This window comes from Trichosurus vulpecula, chromosome 3 (genome assembly GCF_011100635.1).
Source record: "Trichosurus vulpecula isolate mTriVul1 chromosome 3, mTriVul1.pri, whole genome shotgun sequence".
NCBI lineage: Eukaryota > Metazoa > Chordata > Mammalia > Diprotodontia > Phalangeridae > Trichosurus > Trichosurus vulpecula.
In genome coordinates this window covers 217,643,957-217,664,959 of record NC_050575.1, presented here as the reverse complement: position 1 = coordinate 217,664,959, position 21,003 = coordinate 217,643,957, and the positions used below count along the sequence as shown (strand labels likewise).

Sequence of the window (21,003 nt, the reverse complement as noted above, 5' to 3'; positions counted from 1 at the left end):
GGAAGATCTTTGGCAGCTCCTTTCTCTTACTCAGAACAGCAGTTCACCTGTAACTTACTAAGTGCATTCACTGTGATTCACAGAAGTTAAGTGCCTCTACCAGGATGAAACATGGGTTATGCATCAAGACAGAAAATGAACCCAGAGCCTCCAAACTCCAAGGATGGCTCTACCTAATATGCCATGAGGATTCCCACAAGTCTTTACATATATGGATATAAACCTACAGTTTACAGTAATCACTAGGTACAAAGACTGTAGTGTGAATGATTGAAAACAAAAGGAGTGAATCTTATTATAAAGTAGAAAATCAAAATTCAGACCCACAGTCAAATTTCAACCAATTTTCTCCCACAGGAACATTATATAGAGCTCAGTATCATTTAAAACTCTTTCCCCCAAATAAACTGTCTTTTGATAAAGAATAAATCTGAGAAATAAAATCTCATCCAGAGAAAATTCCTCTATCTAAAGAGATGGTTAGGCTATTCTATCTTAACACTTCAAATAAAAGACACAGCCTCCTACTTAAAATTATCCTGCTGCTACAAGTCAAAATGTGTTTTAGCATGTCACTGCTATGATAATAACTGCCTGTTTTTATAAGTTATGGAAGAAAATCAGTCATTATTTTAGTCACATTGTATGTTTAATGTTACTAATAAAGTCAAAGCTGAACAAGAAAAGTAGGTTTATCAGAGGATGGCTTTGCTACAACATTCTCTGACACAGTTTTTTGAATAAAGATGTAATGACAATCATTCTGAATGAAGCACATATAGAACTTAGGTATTTTATGGGGGGAGTTAAGGAGTAAGTGATTAAGGCAGGCAGGCAGTCCTTAAATTATGGAAACATGTCTCAGTAGTTAGGCAATGAAGGGCTTCTTTTACTGTTTTTCAAAATTTTTCTTTTAAAACTACCAATAAAAATAATCACTCCCCTCCCAACTATCCCCCACCCAAACAAAAAGAGCAAATAGATGGATAACCTTTCAGAAATTTTACTTTTTTTTTTTGAGTGGGGACTAGGAGGAATGGCTATAAGTGGTTAAATTCAAGTCTGAGTTTTTGTATATTTTTCAAATGGACATCATAGTTTTATATCCATGTGAACTAAAACTTACACAGCTATCACTAAGTCCACTGTCCAAAATATTAACAGTACCTAGAAGTTGTAAACGATCCTTGGCCATGACCAAATTAGTCATCATTTTAGCTTGAAGGCGCCTAGCTCTGTCACACTGATCACCTAGGAGAAGAAAAAAAAAATCAAAGTTCATTAAAATATCTGTTTCTTTACAGAGATACAATCTAGAGTTTCATCTACAATATAAATCCAATAAATTCTAGGAGGTTAGAATGTACTCTATGAAATAACTTTTTAAAAAAGATTATTTAAATCAGTAGTCAAAATAAGAAAGTTCAGGTATAGTAAAATAATTTAGATTATTCCTTGCAGTTGGTTGATGGGACTTGGCCCATTATGGCATTATTCATATCTTTTGAAATAAATCTTAAGTCACTTTCTTCAAAATCTTATTCTAAACCATTAGCATAAAATAAATAATTGATAAAGGGGGACTTCGCACATGTTAAGTAGGTCCACTAAAAATTCACATCATCTAATTTTCATTAGGACCTCACTGTTGCACTGAAATCTTTTTATTCTTTCCTGACTTGATTCTCTTTTATAACCTTCTGAGCAGTTCTTTCAAACCATCTCTCCTCTAGCAAGAAGAAAAGAGTCTGTCTTTTGTGAACTTCAACTTCTCTCTACTATTATCTATCCTATTATCTACCCCTTTGCTCCTAGTTCTGACAAAGAAGTAGTTCTGCTCTTTGTGAAGGTCAACCATGTCCTTTAAGCTATGCCTCCTATAAGCTTTGGGAGTTTGTCCCTTCTACCATCCCTCTTACTCTGACCTTCATTCCCCTTATTCACACTAGCTCTTCCTTCTAGCATTTTAGTCTATCCAGATCTCTCCATTCTTAAAAAAAAAAAACAAAAAAAAAACACACCTTCACCTGATCTTCATGCCATTGCTTTCCTGTCTCTCTTGGACTACTTGTCTCTCCCTTTCTCCTTTTCACAGGCAAACTACTAGGAAAAAAAAAGGTATCTAATCTCATTGCCTGCACTTCTTCACTTCCCACTCATTTCTCAATTTTTTTGCAATCTGGCTTTCAATCTCACTACGCAATCTAAACTGCTCTCTCCAAGGTCACCAAACTCAATTGCTAAATCTCTTAGTTCTCAACCTTTCTGACCTCTCTGCAGCTTCTGACACTGCTGAATATCCCCTCTCTTTCATGGATATACTTTCCTCACTCATTGTCACTTGATCACAATACTGTGTATGAATAAAGGACATATTCAAATTCCAGAGTCTCTGAAATCGATTACAAAGGCAAACAAGAAATACTCTAAGATTTTACATACACACTACTCCCTATTTTGTTACATAACTAATTGTACGGGAGCATCATTAAAGTTTTGGTTTCTAACTTTAATGAGGGAAAAATGAATTGCACCATCAGGGAAAAAAACCTTGTAAATAAACATAATGTTAGAAAGATATGTACACCAAGCCAGAACAGTACCTTACCTTGTCCTGAGACTACAACAGCTATTCCTTTCTCTAGCTCTTCAATTCCTTTCTTATACCATTCCACAGCTTGATCCTTTTGTCCTGCTTTAAAATGAAAATATTTAATATTTACTAAGCACCAATAGTATAAAGACTAATGAGAATTTTTAATTAAATAAAAAGATTCAAAATAATACAAATACAAACAAATTTGTTGCAAATAAATTGCAAATATATCTTCAAAAACAGTAATGAAAGGCAAACTTTCTAACCCAACACAATTAATGGGGGCCTAACTTTCTAGCCTCAACTTTATTATGTCAAAGATTATATCATAAGAGCTTCTATGAGATAATTCAAGATGAAATACAATGTTTTCATTGAGACACCATATGGTAGTCAAGTTGTAAAGAAGAATTATGACCAATGAAATGAATCATGAGAAAGAAGAAACAATACCAAAAAAGAAGAGAAAAAAAAAAAGGGAGCAAATAGTTTGCCTCATTCTGAGTCCACAGTTCTTTCTCTGGATATAGATAGCTCTTTCCATCATGAGTCCTTTGGAGCTGTCTTTGAACCTTATGAGCCAAGTCTATCAAAATTAGTCATCACAGAATTAATATGTCTGTGGTTGTGTTCAATGTTCTCCTAGTTCTGCTCCCCTTGCTCAGCATCATATCATGTAGGTCTTTCCAGGTTATTATGAAGTCCGTATCTTCTCCATTCGTTATAGCACAATAGTATTCCATTACATTCACATACCACAACTTGTTTAGCCATTCCCCAATTGATGGGCATCCCCTTGATTTCCAATTCTTTGCTACCACAAAAAGAGTTGCTATAAATATTTTTGTACATATGGGTCCCTTTCCCACTTGTGTGATCTCTTTGGGATACAGCCCTAGAAGTGGTATTGCTGGGTCAAAGGGTATGCACATTTTTATAGCCCTTTGGGCATAGTTTCAAATTGCTCCAGAATGGCTGGATCAGCTCACAACTCCACCAACAATGTAACAATGTCCCAATTTTCCCACATCCCTGCCAACATTTATCATTTTCCTGTTTTGTCATGTTAGCCAATCTGACAGGAGATGTGGTACTTAAAAGTTGTTTTGATTTGCATCTCTCTAATCAATAGTGATTTAGAGCATTTTTTCATATGACTATAGATGTCTTTAATTTCTTCCTCTGAAAACTGCCTGTTCATGTCCTTTGACCATTTATCAATTGGGAAATGACTTGTATTCCTGTAAATTTGACTCAGTTTCCTGTATATTTTAGAGATGAGGCACTTGTCAGAGATACCGATTGTAAAAATTCTTTCCCAATTTTCTGCTTCCCTCCTAATCTTAGTTGCATTGGCATTGTTTGTACAAAAACTTTTCAATTTCATAATCAAAATCATCCATTTTGCATTTCATAACACTTTCTATCTTTTGTTTGGTCATAAATTCTTCCCTTCTCCATAAATCTGACAAGTAAACTATTCCTTGCTCTCGCAAACTGCTTATAGTATCAGCCTTTATACCTAGATCGTGGACCCATTTTGACTTAATTTTGGTATACAGTATAAGATATTGGTCTATGCCCAGTTTCTCCCACGCTATTTTCTAGTTTTCCCTGAAGTTTTTGTGAAATAGTGAATTCTTAACACAGAAGCTGGATTCTTTGGGTTCATCAAAGAGTAGATTGCTATAGTCATTAACTATTGCGTCGTGTGTTCCTAACCTATTCCATTGATCCACCACTCTATTTCTTAGCCAGTACCAAGTAGTTTTGATGACTGCTGCTTTATAATACAGTTTAATATCTGGTATGATTGTTACATTGCTGGTGAAGTTGTGAGCTGATCCAGCCATTTTGGAGAGCAATTTGAACTATGCCCAAAGGACTATAAAAATGTTCATACCCTTTGACCCAGCAATACCACTTCTAGGGTTGTATCCCAAAGAAATCACACATGCGGGAAAAGGACCCATATGTACAAAAATATTTATAGCGGCTCTTTTTGTGGTAGCTAAGAATTGGAAATCAAAGGGATGCCCATCAATTGGGGAATGGCTGAATAAGCTGTGGTATATGAAGCTAATGGAATACTATTGTGCCATAAGAAATGGGGATGATACGGACTACATAACAACCTGGAAAAACCTACACGACATAATGCTGAGTGAGCGGAGCAGAGCCAGGAGAACGTTATACACAACCACAGATATATGGATTCTGTGAGGACCAACCCTGACAGACTTCGCTCTTCTCAGCAACACAAGGTACAAAGACAACTCCAAAGGACTCACAATGGAGAATGCTATCTACATCCAGAGAAAGAACTATGAAGTATGAATGCAGATTGAGACACACTTCATGCTAGCCTTTTTTTCCCCCCTCTTTTTTTTTTCCTTTTCTCTCTTCTGTTTTTGTTTTTGGGTTATTTTTTGTTTGTTTGTTTTTTGTTCTTTGGTCCTGTTTCTTCTTTCGCATGATTCATTTCATTGATCACAGTTCTTCTCCATAACTTGACTAGTGTGTAAATTAATTCAATGCAAAGTTATACATGGAAGCTATATGGGATTCCATGCCGTCTTGGGGCAGAGGGGGGGGAAGGAGGGAAGAAAATCTGGAACTCAAAATTATGTAGAACCGAATGTTGTAAACTAAAAATAAAAATTAAAAAAAATATATCTGTTATGGCTAGGCCACCTTCCCCAGCATTTCTTTTTATTAATTCCCTTGATATTCTGGACCTCTTGTTCTTCCAGATTAATTTTATTATTTTATCCAGCTCTGTAAAATAATTTTTTGGTAGTTTGATTGGTATGGCACTAAATAAGTAAATTAATTTTGGTAAAATTGTCACTTTTATTATATTAGCTTGGCCTAACCATAAACAACTGATGTTTTTCCATTTGTTTAGATCTGACTTTATTTGTGTGAAAAGTGTTTGGTAATTGTGTTCATATAGGCCCTGGGGTTTGTCTTGGCAGGTAGACTCCCAAATATTTTATAGTGTCTACAGTAACTTTGAATGGAATTTCTCTTTCTATCTCTTGCTGATGGGCTTTGTTAGTATTACATAGGAATGCTGAGGATCTATGTGGGTTTATTTTATATCCTGCAACTTTGCTAAAGTTATTATTTCAAGTAGTTTTTTGGCTTGATTCTCTAAGTAGATCACCATATCATCTGCAAAAAGTGATAACTTAGTTTATTCTTCGCTTATTTTAATTCCTTCAATTTCTTTTTCTTCCCTTATTGCTAAAGCTAACATTTCTAGTACCAAATTGAATAATAGGGATGATAATGGATATCCTTATTTCACCCCCAATCTTAATGGAAATACATCTACCTTATCCCCATTACATATATTGCTTGCTAATGGTTTTAGGTAGATGCTACTTATGATTTTAAGGAAGACTCCGTTTATTCCTATGCTTTCTAGTGTTTTTAATATGAATGGGTGGTATATATTTTGTCAAAAGCTTTTTCTGCATCTATTGAGATAACCATGGTTTCTGCTAGTTTTGTTGTTGATATGATCAATTATGCTGATAGTTTTCCTAATGCTGAACTAGCCTTGCATTCCTAGAATAAATCCTACCTGGTCATAGTGCATTATTCTCGTGACAAGTTGCTGTAATCTTTTTGGTAATATTTTATTTAAAAATTTTGCATTAATATTCATTAGGGAAAATGGTCTATAATTTTCTTTCTCTGTTTTGACTCTTCCTGGTTCAGATAGTAATACCATATTTGTGTCATAAAAAGAATTTGGTAGGACTACTTCACCCATTTTCCCAAATAGTCTATAAAGCATGGGAATTAATTGTTATTTAAATGTTTGGTAGAATTCACATGTAAATCCATCCGGCCCTGGAGATTTTTTCCTAGGGAGTTCACTGATGGCTTGCTCAATTTCTTTTTCTGAAATCAAGTTATTTAGGTATTTTACTTCCTCTTCTGTTAATCTAGGCAGTTTAATTTTTGTAAATATTCATCCATTTCCCTAAGATTATCAAACTTATGGGCATACAATTGGGCAAAATAATTCCTAATTATTGTTTTAATTTCCTCTTCATTGGATGTGAGTTCACCTTTTTCATTTTTGATACTAGTAATTTGGTTTTCTTCTTTTCTTTTTTTTATATTTTCTTCTATTTTTTCCATTCTTTAGATTTTGACTCGATGCCTCATAGAGTCATTAGCTTCTACTTGCCCAATTCTAATTTTTAACAAATTATTTTCTTCAGATAGCTTCTGCATCTCTCTTTCCATCTGGCCAGTTTTATGTTTCAAGAAATCATTTTCTCCTGCTAGATTCTGTAATTCTTCTCTTACCTCTCTAATTTGGCTTTTAAAACCCTCTTTGAGCTCTTCCAGGAATGCTTTTAGGGCTTCAGACCAGATCACATTCTCTTTTGAGGTTTCAGATGTGGGTAGAGTGTCAATGCTGTCCTCCTCTGAATTCATATTTTGATCTTCTCTGTCCCCATAATAAAATTCAATGGTCTTTTTCACTTTTCTAGTTTGTTTCTTCACGGTAGTTGACTGTTTCCTGGCTTTTTAGGTGGATCTCTGCTTCTGGAGCCCAGGGGGCTCTGTCCCAAATTTCTTATGTCGGGAGCTAGGGACCTGGTTACTAGCTTTGTGTACTGTGGCCTCTGGTTTTGTCAGCTAGAAGCTATATACTGCTGCAGCTCCCCTGATGCTGAGCTGAAGTTGGCTGGTGTATTCCAAGGATCAAGGCCCAGTGAAGTCCGCGTTTCCCTGGGGAGGTCGCTGTGTGAGGTGTGCAGGAGGGGTGGTCTGGCTGCAGCAAGTCTCCTCTTCCCCTAGGGTTGTGCTGTATAGCACGAGTGGTCTCGGCCATAGATCTGCACTTGTGTCTGCTAATTCCCCTGGCTGTGCACAGGCACGCCTGGGGTCCTGGTGATGGTGCTTGTTGGCTCCATCCTCCTGGGGCTCAGAAACTCCCACTGGTCTGCTAAGGTGGGTTTGCTGCGATGTCTCCCTTCCTGCACTAATCTCCTTCCATCACCACAATAGGGGCCCATCACCACAATAGGGGCCTGCAGGCTCTCAAGTTAAATGACTTTTGAACCCCCACTTCTGGCTCCTCTATTCCATGATTTCTCCTAGGGCAGTATTCTCTTGGTTTATTTAAGGGAAGGATGAGAGCTCTTAAGAGTTTACTGAGTCATCATGGCTCCCGGAAGTTCAAGAAGGTGAGTATCAAAACTTTAGACTGTGGGCTTATAGTTCCAAGAGTAGCTGCCACTGCAGGCTCTGTGTTTCTCTCTCAGCTAGCTCCAACAGACTCCCATCTTGCACCAAGAGGCTTGGGGGTTGCCACCACAGCCACCACATTCCAGTATGGTGCTCCAGGGTGGTTCCATGCACCTAGCACTCTCTTGGTCCAGTACAACAGATCCCTCTCCTTTTGGACTCTTCTGGCTTGGAAACCTGCCACAGTGCCTCCTAGTGGATTCTACCTCTCTCAAAACTGTTCAGATTCACTTCTCAAGAAGTATCTGAAAGAATCTGAGAGAGCTCAGGTATGTCCCTGTTTTTACTGTGGCTCTGCCCCTATTTGTTTTCTTAAACATTACCCAATTACATTTAAATCTGGTTCCACCCACTTGGTTTACAGCCAGCTTCCAGTTTGATGCCTCTGTTCCACACCATCCCTTCTGCCTCCACCTCAGTTTAAGAAAACAGAACTCCCACTATTCCCCTACACTATACTTCAAAACTCCTTTCTCCTCCTTTGTTCTAGCTCCAGATGAAAAGATGGCTCTCCTTCCCCAGGTAAAATCCTATATAAATACACTTAATTCCATTCCCTCTAGGAGTTTGCCCGTTGGATCATCCCCATCCCCTCTCATCTTCAATATCTCTTCATCTACTGGATCCTTATCTACTATAGAGCTGCCCAGGTTCCCCATCCTTTAAAGAACCATCTTTCAACACTGCCATACACCTAGGTACCTACAGTATCATCCTATATATGCCCTTCTTTTCACAAACTTCTAAAAAATTAACTAGATTTGTTAACCCTTTCTCAAACCCCATTCATTTCTCAATCTCTTGCATTCAGTTTTCCAACCACATCTCTCCATTGAAACTTCTCTTTCCAACTTGTGATGGAAAACAGGAATCTGAATGCAGATAGAGGCATACTATTTTCATTTTTTCTTTCTCATGGTTTTTCCCCTTTGTTCTGATTCTTATTTCACAACATGACTAATGTGGAAATATGTTTAACACGATGTACATGTAAAACCTCTAACAGATTGCTTTCTCTCTTGGGGAGGAAGGGAAGGGGGGAGGAATTTAGAGCTCAAAATTTTACAAAAATGAACGTTGAAAACTATCTTTACATGTAATTGGAAAAAAATTAAATACTATTAAATGGGGAAAAAAAGAAACTTCTCTTTCCAAGGTTAACAATATCTTAATTGCTAAATCTGATTATCTTTTCTCAGTCCTCATACTACTTATAGCTATAATAACTACCATTTATATAGTGCTTTGAAGTTTACAAAGCACTTTGAAAATATTTTACAACTATTATCTCATCTGATCTTTACAACCACCCTGGGAGATAGATACTACTATTATCCACATTTTTACATATACAGAAACTGAGGCAAACAAAGGTTAAGTAACTTGACCAGGGTCACACCAAGTAAGAGTGGAAGATCAAATTTCAATTCAGGTCTTCCTGACCCCAAGTCCACTGTTCAACCACTGTGCCACCTAGCTGCCCCTATTTACTTCTATGCAGCTTCTGAGACTCACGACGACCACCCTTCTTCCTGGTTCTTACATATGTAAGACCACTCCTACAAATCCTTTTTTTCTCCACCAACAGTAGTTATATACCAACTCCTAATCCCTGACTAGATCTCCCCCAAAGATGTATGCTGGGGCCAGTTCTTTGTATACATTCTTTCTTGATGATCTCACCAGCTTCCATGGGTTAAATGATCATTTTTAGGCAGAAATATTATATACTAGAGGTGGTAACACCATTTTAAAGGCCATCTCCACACCATGGAGCCTCCTATCATCCCTACCTCTTCCCCAAAGGAACATATGAATCCATCCATAGAATCATCTTAGGCTCTGAGAGGTGAACTTTCCCTTTATCTTGACCAAAAAAAAGCTTCCACCACCCTTCCTGGCCATCTACCAAGCTGCCTCCATTATAATCACCAATCCCATCATGCACCTCTCCAAAGAATCCTGGACTCTATAATCAACCTCAGCTCTGGCAGATGAACTTTCCCTGTTCTTCACCCATCTCCTGGCTCCTTCCCCACTTCCTCCTTCCCGACTCTTCTTCCCCTCCCCCTCCCCCCACCAACCATGCACATCTCTTTTATGTCAATCAATCAATATACCAATATTCATTAAGTACCTATATGTCCAGCATTGTGCTAAACACAAGGATTACAAAAAGAGGCAAAAGATGGTCCTGGCCCTCAAGGAGTTTACAATCTAAAGGGGAAGACAACATGCAAACATATACAAAGCAAGCTATATACAGGATAAATAGGAAATAACAGAGGAAAGGCATTGGAATTAAGAGGGATTAGGAAAGGCTTCCTGTAGAAGGTGGGATTTTAGTTGGGACCTAAAGGAAGCCAGGGAGGTCAGTAGTAGGAACAGAGTAAAGAGAGTGTTCCAGGCATGGGGGAATGGCCAAAGAAAATGCCTGTAGCTAAGAGATGGAGCATCTTGTTCCTGAAACAGTCAAGAGGCCAGTGTTGCTAGACCAAAGAGTACGTGTTAGAGAGTAAGATGAAGAAGACTGGAAAGGTAGAAGGGGGCTAGGTTATGAAGAGCTGTGAATGCCAAACAAAACATTTTGGATTTGATCCTGGAGGTAATAAGAGAGCAAATGGAGTTTATTAAGTAGGGGAGTGACATGGTCTGACCTACACTTTAGGAAAATCATTTCAGTGGCTGAATGGAGAATGGACTGGAGTAGGCAGAGACTTGAGGCAGGCCAACCCACCAGCAGGCTTTTGCAAAAGTCCAGGCATGAGGTACACTAGAGTGGTGGACTGCCTTTTCTTTGTCAAAGGAGAGAAGGGATGGCGCTTTGTCAACAGACTAATGGGGATGGTGGTGGGACAGGGAGAAGAGATAATGAGGAATCAAGGATGACTCCAGCCTGCAGGACTGGAAGGATGGTGTTGGCCATTACAATAACAGGGAAGGTAGGAGTAGGGTAGGATTTAGGGGGATAAGATAATGAGCTGTTTTGGTTAAGATATCCACTGTACATCCATTTTGAGATGTCTGAAAGGCAGTTGGAGATATGAGATAGGAGGTCAACAAAGATGCTGGGGCTGGGGAGAATCATCAACATAGAGATGGTAGCTAAAGCCATGGGAGCTGATGAGATCACCAATTAAAGTAGTATAAAGGAAGAAGAGAAGAGGGCCCAGGACCCTGGTGGACACCTACAGTTAGAGAGTGTTGAGGATCTAGCAAAGGAGACTGAGAAAGATCAATCGGACAGGTAGGAGGAGAACCAGGAGAGTGGTATCTTAAAAACCTAGAGAGAACAGAGTATCAAGGAGGAGAGAGTGATCAACGATGTCAAAGACTGTGCAGGGGTAAAGGAGAATGAGGATAAAGAAAAGGCCATTGGGGCAGCTAGGTGGCACAGTGAGTAGAGCACTGGTCCTGGAGTCAGGAGGACCTGAGTTCAAATCCAGCCTCGGGCACTTGACACGCTTACTAGCTGTGTGACCTTGGGCAAGTCACTTAACCCCAATTGCCTGCCTTCCCCCCTCCAAAAAAAAAAAGGCCATTGGATTTGGCAACTCAGAGATAATAGTTAACTTTGGAGAGAACAGTTTTGGTAGAATAAGGTCAAAAACCAGATTGTAAAGGGTTAAGAAGAGAGTGAGGGGAGAGAAGGTAAATATTGTAGATAGCCTATTACCAATAGCCTTTTTGAGAAGTTAAGACACAAAGGGTAGAAGAGATAGAGAACAATAAGTGAGGGTTTTTTCGAGATGGAGGAGATGTGGGCATGTTTGTAGACGGTGGGAAATGAACCACTGGACAAGGAGAGATTGAAAGTAAGTGATTAAGTGGAGATGACTGGAGGAAATAGGATAGAATGGGATCATCTGAACAGATAGAGGAGGTAAGCCTTGGTAAGGAATAAGGCCACTTCATCATGTGAGACAGGGGTGAAGGAGAAGACAGTCACTGAAGGAATCTGAGTGATAGGAAATGAGGAAGCCAGGAGAAAAGGGAGCTCATGGTAAACGGTCTCAATTTTTTTCTGCAAAATATGAAGCTCAGATCACAGCTGAGAGGATGGGGGAGCCATAGGAGCTAGATGAAAAGGTTTGGAAGAACCATTTTGAAGAGTAGAATACTGAGTTGTTGAGGGAATATGGTAGAATTGCCTAGCAGAAGTGACAGCTCATTTGAGGCTATGTTACATAAATTTGTAGTGGATCCAGTCAGAACATTTGAATGATTTTCTTCCCCTTCACTCAGCAGCAATTGTATTAAGAGTAAAGGTAGTAAATGATAGGATGGGAGTGATCGAAGGCTGAGGTTTGGCAGGGCATAATTGGTGATATGATAAAGTGGAGCTAGGGACTCAAGAGAGGAGATGTGGAGCTGAACTGGTTCACCAATGGGTTAAGATGAGGAAAAAGAGGAGAAATTGGCTACTGCAGGGGAGATGGCCTAGGAGAGAACTGAGGAGTCAAAGGATTGGAGGTCCTCATGGAACGAAGAGTAGGATTTTGCAAGGGAAAGCAAAGAAAGGAGTGAAAAGCCAATAAATTATGGTTAGATAAAGGGATTCTGAAATTAGTGAACATGGAAGTAGTGTATTTGCAAATGATGGCAAGATCAAGGGTATGACCATCTTTGTGTGTGACTGATATGGGGTGGAGGAACTGAGTGGTTAGACGGTTTGAAGGAGAGTCAATATGTATGCTGAGGTCCCCTAGTATGAGGGCAGGATTTGGAGTGGAAAGAAAAATTGTGAGCCATATGCCACACTCTTTGAGAAAGGAAGGTAAGTAACTTGGAGAAGTAACAGCTATCAGGATTTTAATTGAATGGTAGATAGAATCTCAAGGCAAGAAAAGTTACTGAGTGATGGAGGTAAGGGGAGAATCTGAAAGTGGCAATGAAGAGCAAGGAATATTCCAACTCCCCTGCCTCAACCAGTAAGCCAAAGGGAATGACAGAAAGTGCAGCAAATACAAGAAAGGGTGGCCCAGGAGGCTGTGTCATCTAAGAGGAGCTAGGTTTCAGCAATAGCTAGTAGATAGAAGGTGTGCGAGAGGAAAAGATTTAGGATGATGGAAAATTTGTTACCTATAGAGCAATTATTCCAGAGGGCACAGTGGAAGGGTTGAGTAGGATTAGGATGAAACTATGGGGTGGGAGGGTTGATGGGGGAAGGAAATAAGGAATAAAGTGGCAAGGGATTATAGAGTCGGGTTTGGATGATTATCTACAGGGGTTCAGAATCAATGGTGTGTGAAAGGTATGACCAGGTGTGAGAATGTTCATTACTGAGCAGAGAGCAACACTCTTTCCAAAAGAGGCTGGCAATCAGGCTTCAGGCAAGAACAGAATGATAAAGGAAGGACACAGTTAAGTGGTTAGATGAGCTCTGCATCACTGGTCCTCTTCCCTCCAAAGGGTGAAGATTAGGCAGAAAAAGGACACAGCAGGAGATGTAGGTGGAACTTTCAAATTAGGAGAAAGAAGTCTTGTTCTGAATCAACTTTCCTTTTCTTCTTCCCTTAGATGAGAGACACAGAAGAAGTTGGAAGGCCTGAAGTCAAAGGGTAGGTTGCCCCTCTTTGAACCTGACATTCTCCATCTCCCATTTAGGATTTTCTACGATAGCAGCAGGAGGTGGAAGTTGCCTCATGCTGGCACAAATGGAAGTCATTGCTTTGGGGCAGGGGGAAGTCCTTTGGGACAGATGGAAAAGCCTAGTTTGGTCCCTTGCCATCTTCCCTCAGTGAAGACACTGAACCCAAAAAGAGATAGAAGAAACAAGGCAAACAGTCATGGAAATTCTTCTAGAAGTTGCTCTTAGAAACTAGGAAACCAAGGAATAGTTTACTTGTCAGATCTATGGAGAAGGGAAGAATTCATAACCAAACAAGAGAGAGAGAGAGAGAGAGAGAGAGAGAGAGAGAGAGAGAGAACAATATGAAATGCAAAATGGATGATTTTGATTATATTAAATTGAAAAGTTTTTGCACAAACAAAGCCAATGCAACTAAGATTAGAAGGGAAGCAGAAAGCTGGGAAGCAATTTTTATAATCAGTGTCCCTGATAAAGGCCTCATTTCTAAAATATATAAAGAACTGAGTCAAATTATAAGAATACAAGCCATTCCCCAATTGATAAATGGTCAAAGGATATGAACGGGCAGTTTTCAAAGGAAGAAATTAAAGTTTTCTATAGTCATATGAAAAATACTCTAAATCACTATTGCAACCCAATATGCAAACCAAAAAGACTTTGAGGTACCACAACACACCTATCAGATTGGCTAACATGACAAAACAGGAAAATGATAAATGTTGGCAGGGATGTGGGAAAATTGGAACACTAATAATGCACTGTTGGTGGAGTTGTGAACTGATCCAACCATTCTGGAGAGCAATTTGCAACTATGCCCAAGGGCTATAAAATAGTACATACCCTTTGATCCAGCAATACCACTTCTAGGTCTGTATCCCAAAGAGATCATAAAAACAGGAAAAGGACCCACATATACAAAAATATTTATAGCAGCTCTTTTTGTGGTAGCCAAGAATTGGAAATGGAGGGGATGTCTACCAACTGGGGAATGGCTAAACAAGCTGTGGTATATTAATATAATGGAATACTATTGTGCTATAAGAAATGATGAGCAGGCAGACTTGAGAAAAACCTGGAAAGAGTTATATGAACCGATGCTGAGTGAAATGAGCAGAACCAGGCGAACACTGTACACAGTAAGAGCCACATTGTATGATGACTGACCTTGATAGACTTAGCTCTTCTCAGCAATGCAAGTCCAAAAGACTCATGATGGAAAATGCTATCCACAACCAGAGAAAGAACTGTGGAGTCTGAATACAGATGGAAGCATACTATTTGCTCTCCTTTTCTTGTTTTGTTTCTTCTTTCTTGTGGTTCCTCTGACTAGTTCTAATTCTTCTTTACAATACAACTAATGTGAAAACATGTTTAATGTGAATGTATAAATAGAGCCTATATTAGATTGCACACTGTCTTGGGGAGGGGGTAGGAGAGAGTGAGGGAGAAAATTCAAAACTCAAAATCTTTTGGAAGTGAATGTTGAAAACTAAAAATAAATAAGTTATATTTTTTTAAAAAATAGAAGTTGCTCTTAGAAGCTCCATTTTGAGGAAAGGTTGAGGCCAGCCATTCTTCATTCCTCTCCTAGTTCTGTTTCTGACTCCCTGACTACCTTCTCACCTTGCCCCTATGTGAGTACTATTTCCTCCCCACCTTCATCCCACCTCTACTTCCAGCTCCCTTTAGAATGTAAGGTCTTCAGAGCAGGGACTGTCTTTTTGCTTATATAGTCAATTCTACTATAACCTGTGTTATCAAAATGAGGAAAGTATTCCAATGTAATTGATATTTTAGGGAATATCTTGAGCATAGCAAGAATTGCAAGTTTGCTTCTGCATGATTTCTTCCACTAGAAACAGCAAAAATCCAGAAAACAGCACTTCACAATAATTCAAAAGCTGCAGCCCTTCCAATGCCTACTTCCACAAGCAAATTTTAGGTCTTTGTCAAGGTAAAGTGCAACAACTACTGTACACATCTTTTTGTGCAGTAGGAGCTGTGAATGGAGAAGGTCTGGCACATACCATTCCACCACGGCCTTGGGCCCAAGGCCCATAACTGCAGTGGTGACTGCCCAATTCGCTTGTGCAGCCTAAAGCAAGAGCCTCAAGTCACGGACACAGACATCATTTACTGTAATATTTAAGGATTTTTTTAACCATTTGAAATGTATAAAAATGTGCTATTACTTTTTAAAATTAGGTTCCTATCTTCTTTTTTTATGCATCTCCAATGAAGTTTTTGAGTACTGTGTCTCCAACCCCATTTTCCCCACAAGCTCTGTGAGATTTTTTAATATTGAGGTACTTTTTAGGAACTCCTATGTTGCATTATAGCAGGATTGCCTGCATAGCTATCCCCAGCACTTAGCAAAGTACCGGGCACAAAATAAATGCTTAATAAATGCATGTTGCCTTGATAGATTTTCAAGCTCTCATACAAGGTAATATTCGAAGAAGGCAAAGATCACCCAACAAAAGTGGCCAAAAAATATCAGTAACAACTAATCCATTTGCTTACTTTTTCTTCTTTATAAAACCTTTATGAATATGGTCCTCAAACATATCAAGAGAATCAGTGACAAAAATATGAGAAGGAAACAAGGAGGTATTAGTCATTGATTGCTTAAAACAGACTACATCATCTCAGTCACGGAACTGAATGAAAAGCATATAAAATATGAGTCTGTGTTTTTAATTGGTTGATTATATAAAGTAGGTTTAATGGAATAAAACAGGCTTAAAGATTCACCTCCAAAAAAGTGTACAAGATTCCTTGAACTACACAACCACAGAATTAACTTGTGTTCATCAATCTTCTGACTATATTTAGCAAAGAATTAAAGAGGGACACATACTCATCAAAGAAGTTTACTACTCTTATGGAAGAGATCCTGCATAAACTCCAAAAGGAAAAGAAGTTCCCTATAGACAATGAGGTTACCCAGGTACTTCTCTTTGCAGATAACATTGTGCTTGACTGCAGAAAACCCTGGAACCCCAGATGGAACAAAAGAACTGTTCAGGTTTAGGGGTGCCAAAATATTGACACGTGGGTCCTGCTCAAATGAATTCGACCCAAGCCTTCTTTCGGCCAAAGAAAAAACAAAGTTTATTAAAAATTCACCATATTGTGTAGACTCTTAAGAAACCTGAGCATTTGTACTGCTAATGCCAGCAGGCCAGATTGAATCTGAGCACCTTCAGGGAGGCAAGATGGGTCTTATATACAGAAAAACTGTGAGAGGGATGTAGGGGTGGCCAAGTAGTCTGGGGTGATGGGAAGAGGGTTTTAGGAGGATCTTGATGGGATTGGGGTGACTAGAGGTCAGTCTCCAGGAACCAAGAGAATGGGATTAAGAATGGGAAGTAGCTGAAAGCTACCAGGATATAACAGACAATGGAGGGCTAGGCCAAATTAAGGGTAACAGATTTGGGCACAGATATTTTGATGGGATCACGAGTGGGAAGTAGCAGGAGACAATGTGGAGGTAACAGACAACAGAGGGGTAGGCTAGGTTAAGGGTAACAGATTTGGGCATGAAAAGCCAGATCAAGTGGAAAGATTCAAGGAGAGTTCAAGGGGGTTCCCAGAGCCTATAACCCCAGGAGAACTACTACCAATAAAGAAATATTGGTTTAATAATCTACCCAGAAAAAAAACAAAAAACAAATTCTTCCTGACTCCAAATACAGCACTCTTTTTAAAAACTACACCCCACAGTCAATCTATGGAATATGACAATTTCATTAGAATACCTTAGGTAATCCACAGAGTGATGGCAAGAGGTGTGGTTGATCACTTATAAGTCTATTCAGGGTGAGATTAAATGAGAAAGGAAGGGAATAAGCATTTATATAGAGTCCACAAAATGCAAGGAGCTATGCTAAGCACTTTTTTTACAAATGTTTTCTCATTTTCTCCTCACAATAACCCTACAAGATGTGTGCCCCATTTTACAGTTAAAGAAACTGAGGCAAACAGAGGTTAAGGGTCATACAGCTTGGAAGTATGAAGCTGAATTTGAACTCCAGTCTTTGTGATTCCAAAGCCAGTACTCAATACACTGTGCCATTAGCTGTCTCTAAGTGTAGAGAGAAAACAAGGTTGGATATAATAACACTATCATGTACTACCAATTAAAAAAAAAGAAACATAAGACCAGAAAAAAATGGATCAGCTACATAGTAAGACAGTGATTAAAAAAGTCATTCATTTTCATTCACTCTTTTTTTTTAAAGAATCCTGATAGAACTTAGAAAAAGTGTTATGATATTTCTTGAATTAAAATTAATTTTAAGATACTAAAAGCCCTAGAAAAGACCTTTAGCACGCTGGACAGAAATCCTTTATGGAAGGACACACAAAAGAATCATACAAGATGAGATGAGAAGGCACAAAAAAGTTTCATTTTGTACCACTGGGGGGAGTATTCACACCAATGAGATATGCAATCCATAATAAAGTATAAGCTATCTTTTGAGTTCATTATTTTTATTTGGACATCATGCTATAGTGAGAAGAGGAATGGGTTTGGGAATCAAAAGGCCAAGATTAAATACTAGGTCCATCACTTAACCAGTTGTACGACTGTGAGTAAATCACTTCACCTAACATTATTTCCTCATCTATAAAATTTAAGATAGTACTTCTTGGACTAGTTAGACTTCAAAGAGCTGTTGTGAGAAAGTATTTCACCAACCATGAAATCCTACGCAAAGGTGAGCTATTATTAGTATAAGGAGATTCTTTTTTCACCTGGTCCCAAATCAATTTCAGTGTTAAATAACATTACTTGGCATTCTTTTCCTGTCTTCTTCCTTTTCCCTCCCAAATTACAGTAGTTAAACTCCTATTTCCAAGTCCTTAGTCTCAGAGAAGAAACATTTATTTTTAGACACCTTGTGGCTTAGAGTAACTCTTTGTAAGTGATAGATACCTCATTACAATGGAGCAGTGTTTGTCAGTGTGATATAATGGAAAGAGTCCTGAACCAAGTCAGGAGATCAGGGTTCAAGTCCTGACTGCTCCCCTGGGGCAGGTTACTTCACCTCCTCGCACTTCACTTTAGGTTCTTTATCTGTAAAAAGGGAATAATACTTGGAACTATCTACTTCACAGGGCTATTAAAAAGGGACAGACTTGTGTTTTTTTCTTTGTAAGATTCCTCCCCTGCTACCCCAGGATTTAATAGAAAGGTAGAGAAACTGGAATATCCAACTCTGGTGGTTGGAAGCCTCTTCTCCCAGATCTATGATACTCTTGTTCTCCCTCTACCCTGAGATTACCTGTTTCCAATTACCTCTATGAATTAAACATAAAATTATCTGTTCGGCATTTAAAGTCTTTTTACCAGGGGGCTCCAAATGATTTTCAACATTAATACGCATTATTCCCCTCAAGTACAGCAGGAATGCCACTAAACTGGCCACCACTGTAGTTTCTCACATAAGACATTTCCATCTATCTTTCTCCCTGCCTTTCCACATGCTGTCATCCCCCATGCATATCTTACCCTCACCTGAGTGTTCTTATTTCATTCAAAGCTCAGTTCAACAGCTATCCCCATCAAATTTTCCCTGCTCTCCCCAGCTGTTAGTTGTTTATCCCCCAAAGTTAACTTATATACTTTTATATTTACACATTGTTTCTCCAAATTTAAGTTCTTTGAAAGGCCAAAACTCTTTTTGTGTCTCCAGCACTTTGCACAATACCTGGAACAAGGCATGTGCTTAAAAAATACTTTCGGATAAGGCCGATTCCGAACCAGAGTGTTTTTGGTCCTCACAATTACTGCACTTTCTCCCCCTCTCCCATGCCCATGTGTTTGAAGAGAGAAGAGTAAACGCAGTGCAGGAAAGTCACTAAGAAAACTGTAGTCTACTCTTTGCTTAGTAATCCAGAAAGCAAGTAAAATTGGGGGGGAAATGAGCAAACAAAACACAATGAAAACCATTATGAGAGGTTCTGTAATTCCAAAAAAAGTCTATTGTTTCTAACTAAAACTTACATTTTACTTTAAGGTAGTCCCTGTTAGGTTTTGGTTTAGGCTTTTTTCTAAGTAATTATTTGACATTCATTTAAAAAATTATGTGTGCCCAATTCTCTCCTTCCTTCTAGTACCTCTGCTCCACTGAGAAGACAAACAATATGATATCAATAGGTTTAGACTTTTCCCACAAGTTACAAACCAATATATGCAGGCCATCCGAAATGAAGTTAATAAAATCGGCGGTAAAAGTTATGCTACAAAAATGACTTTATTTTCCTGTATACAAGTGTCAAAAGTTGAAATTACGCCTGTCATTTTACCGTTTTGTTGTCTGGTTTTTTTAAAGGCCGGGAAACTTAGCTATTGTTAAGCTAGTGCAAATACAGTAATAAAAACACTATTTCCTTCATAAGGCCCCCATTCAATTTTCTTCTTCTCCATTACGATATTATTTAAAGCTAGACACAATCACCCACGCGGTCAACGAGCTCCTTTTTGGCAGCAGAGCCTTTCAGAAACCCGGCCTGGGCTGGAGGCCACTTAGCGCTGGCCCGGCCTGACTCTACCTCGGTGCGGTCACCGGGGGGCAGTCGGCGCGGCCATCGCTCCGGGCTCGGTGAAAGCTGTCATGCATCTGCTTGTCAAGCAGGGGATGGGGGGGGGGAGAGGCTGGTGACAGGGGCGCCCTCAGGTTCCCCTGGGGCCACGGGATGCGTAAGGTAGGGCGACTCCGACAGCAAGCAGCTGCAGGGCGCGCCCCACGGAGGAGCGACGGGCGACGAGTGGCCACGGAGAGTCGGGTGCAGGGCCTGGGGGGACAGGGAAGCCAGTCCCAGGTGCCTTGCGGAACCCCCTACCAGACCTGCAGAGAGCCCCAGACCGCCCTCCCACCCCACCTCCGTTACCTTTCTCGTCCTCGTCTATGCGCAGGGCGAAGGAGATGTACTCGAAGGCCTGCTTGTGGAAGGCGCGGACCCGCTCGGCCTCCCCGCCCGCCGGCACGGGTGGCGGAGCCGGGGCCGAGGCCGCCGCCGCCCCCGGCCCGGTGGCCGCCGTGGCCGCCGCCCGGGTGCTCCTCTTGGCGGCCATGAGGGCGCGGGAGAAGCGCTGGCAAAGCCACACGAAGAGGAGCCCCAGGTGGAAGGCGACGAAGCGGAGCAGGGCGAAGGTTGCCAGCAGCGGGTACGAGAAGTAGCACAGGTTCCGCTTATGCGGGGACGGGCCGGCGGCCGCGGGAGGGGCGGGGCCCGCGCAGGGGGGCGGGGGCCCAGCGGGCGCGGCGCTGCCGGAGCCTTTCTTCTTCCCTCTGCCGCCCGGAGAATTCATTCACGGCCCCCGCTGCCGCCGCCGCCATAACCCGCTGACGGCGACCGAGCGGCGGCGGTGCTGGTGCTAGTGCTGGCGGCAGGAGGAAGAAGAGAAGGGAAAGGCAGCGATGCTGACTAGAAGGAGAGCGAGTTCCCCGAGCTCGCGCTACCTCCACGCCCCGCCCCTTCCCTAGGTCAGGAGCGTCACCTCCCCTTCTCAGGGCCCCTCCCCAGC

The 21,003-nt window shown here is 40.3% G+C and overlaps 1 protein-coding gene across 4 annotated transcripts in view; it reads right to left on the bottom strand.

The window, feature by feature from the left end:
• SPAST (spastin) overlaps positions 1 to 20,787 on the bottom strand; it is a 100,259-nt gene extending 79,472 nt beyond the window's left edge. For 2 of the 4 annotated variants that reach the window (XM_036751108.1, XM_036751110.1), the window contains exons 1-3: positions 20,367 to 20,787; positions 2,609 to 2,695; positions 1,168 to 1,251 (exon numbers count right to left, since the gene is read on the bottom strand). In XM_036751108.1, coding sequence (XP_036607003.1) covers positions 1,168 to 1,251; positions 2,609 to 2,695; positions 20,367 to 20,787 — 592 coding nt within the window. The remainder of the gene's footprint in view (positions 1 to 1,167; positions 1,252 to 2,608; positions 2,696 to 20,366) is intronic. The other 2 variants (XM_036751109.1, XM_036751111.1) reach the window with 1 other exon arrangement.
• Positions 20,788 to 21,003: the final 216 nt, after the last annotated feature.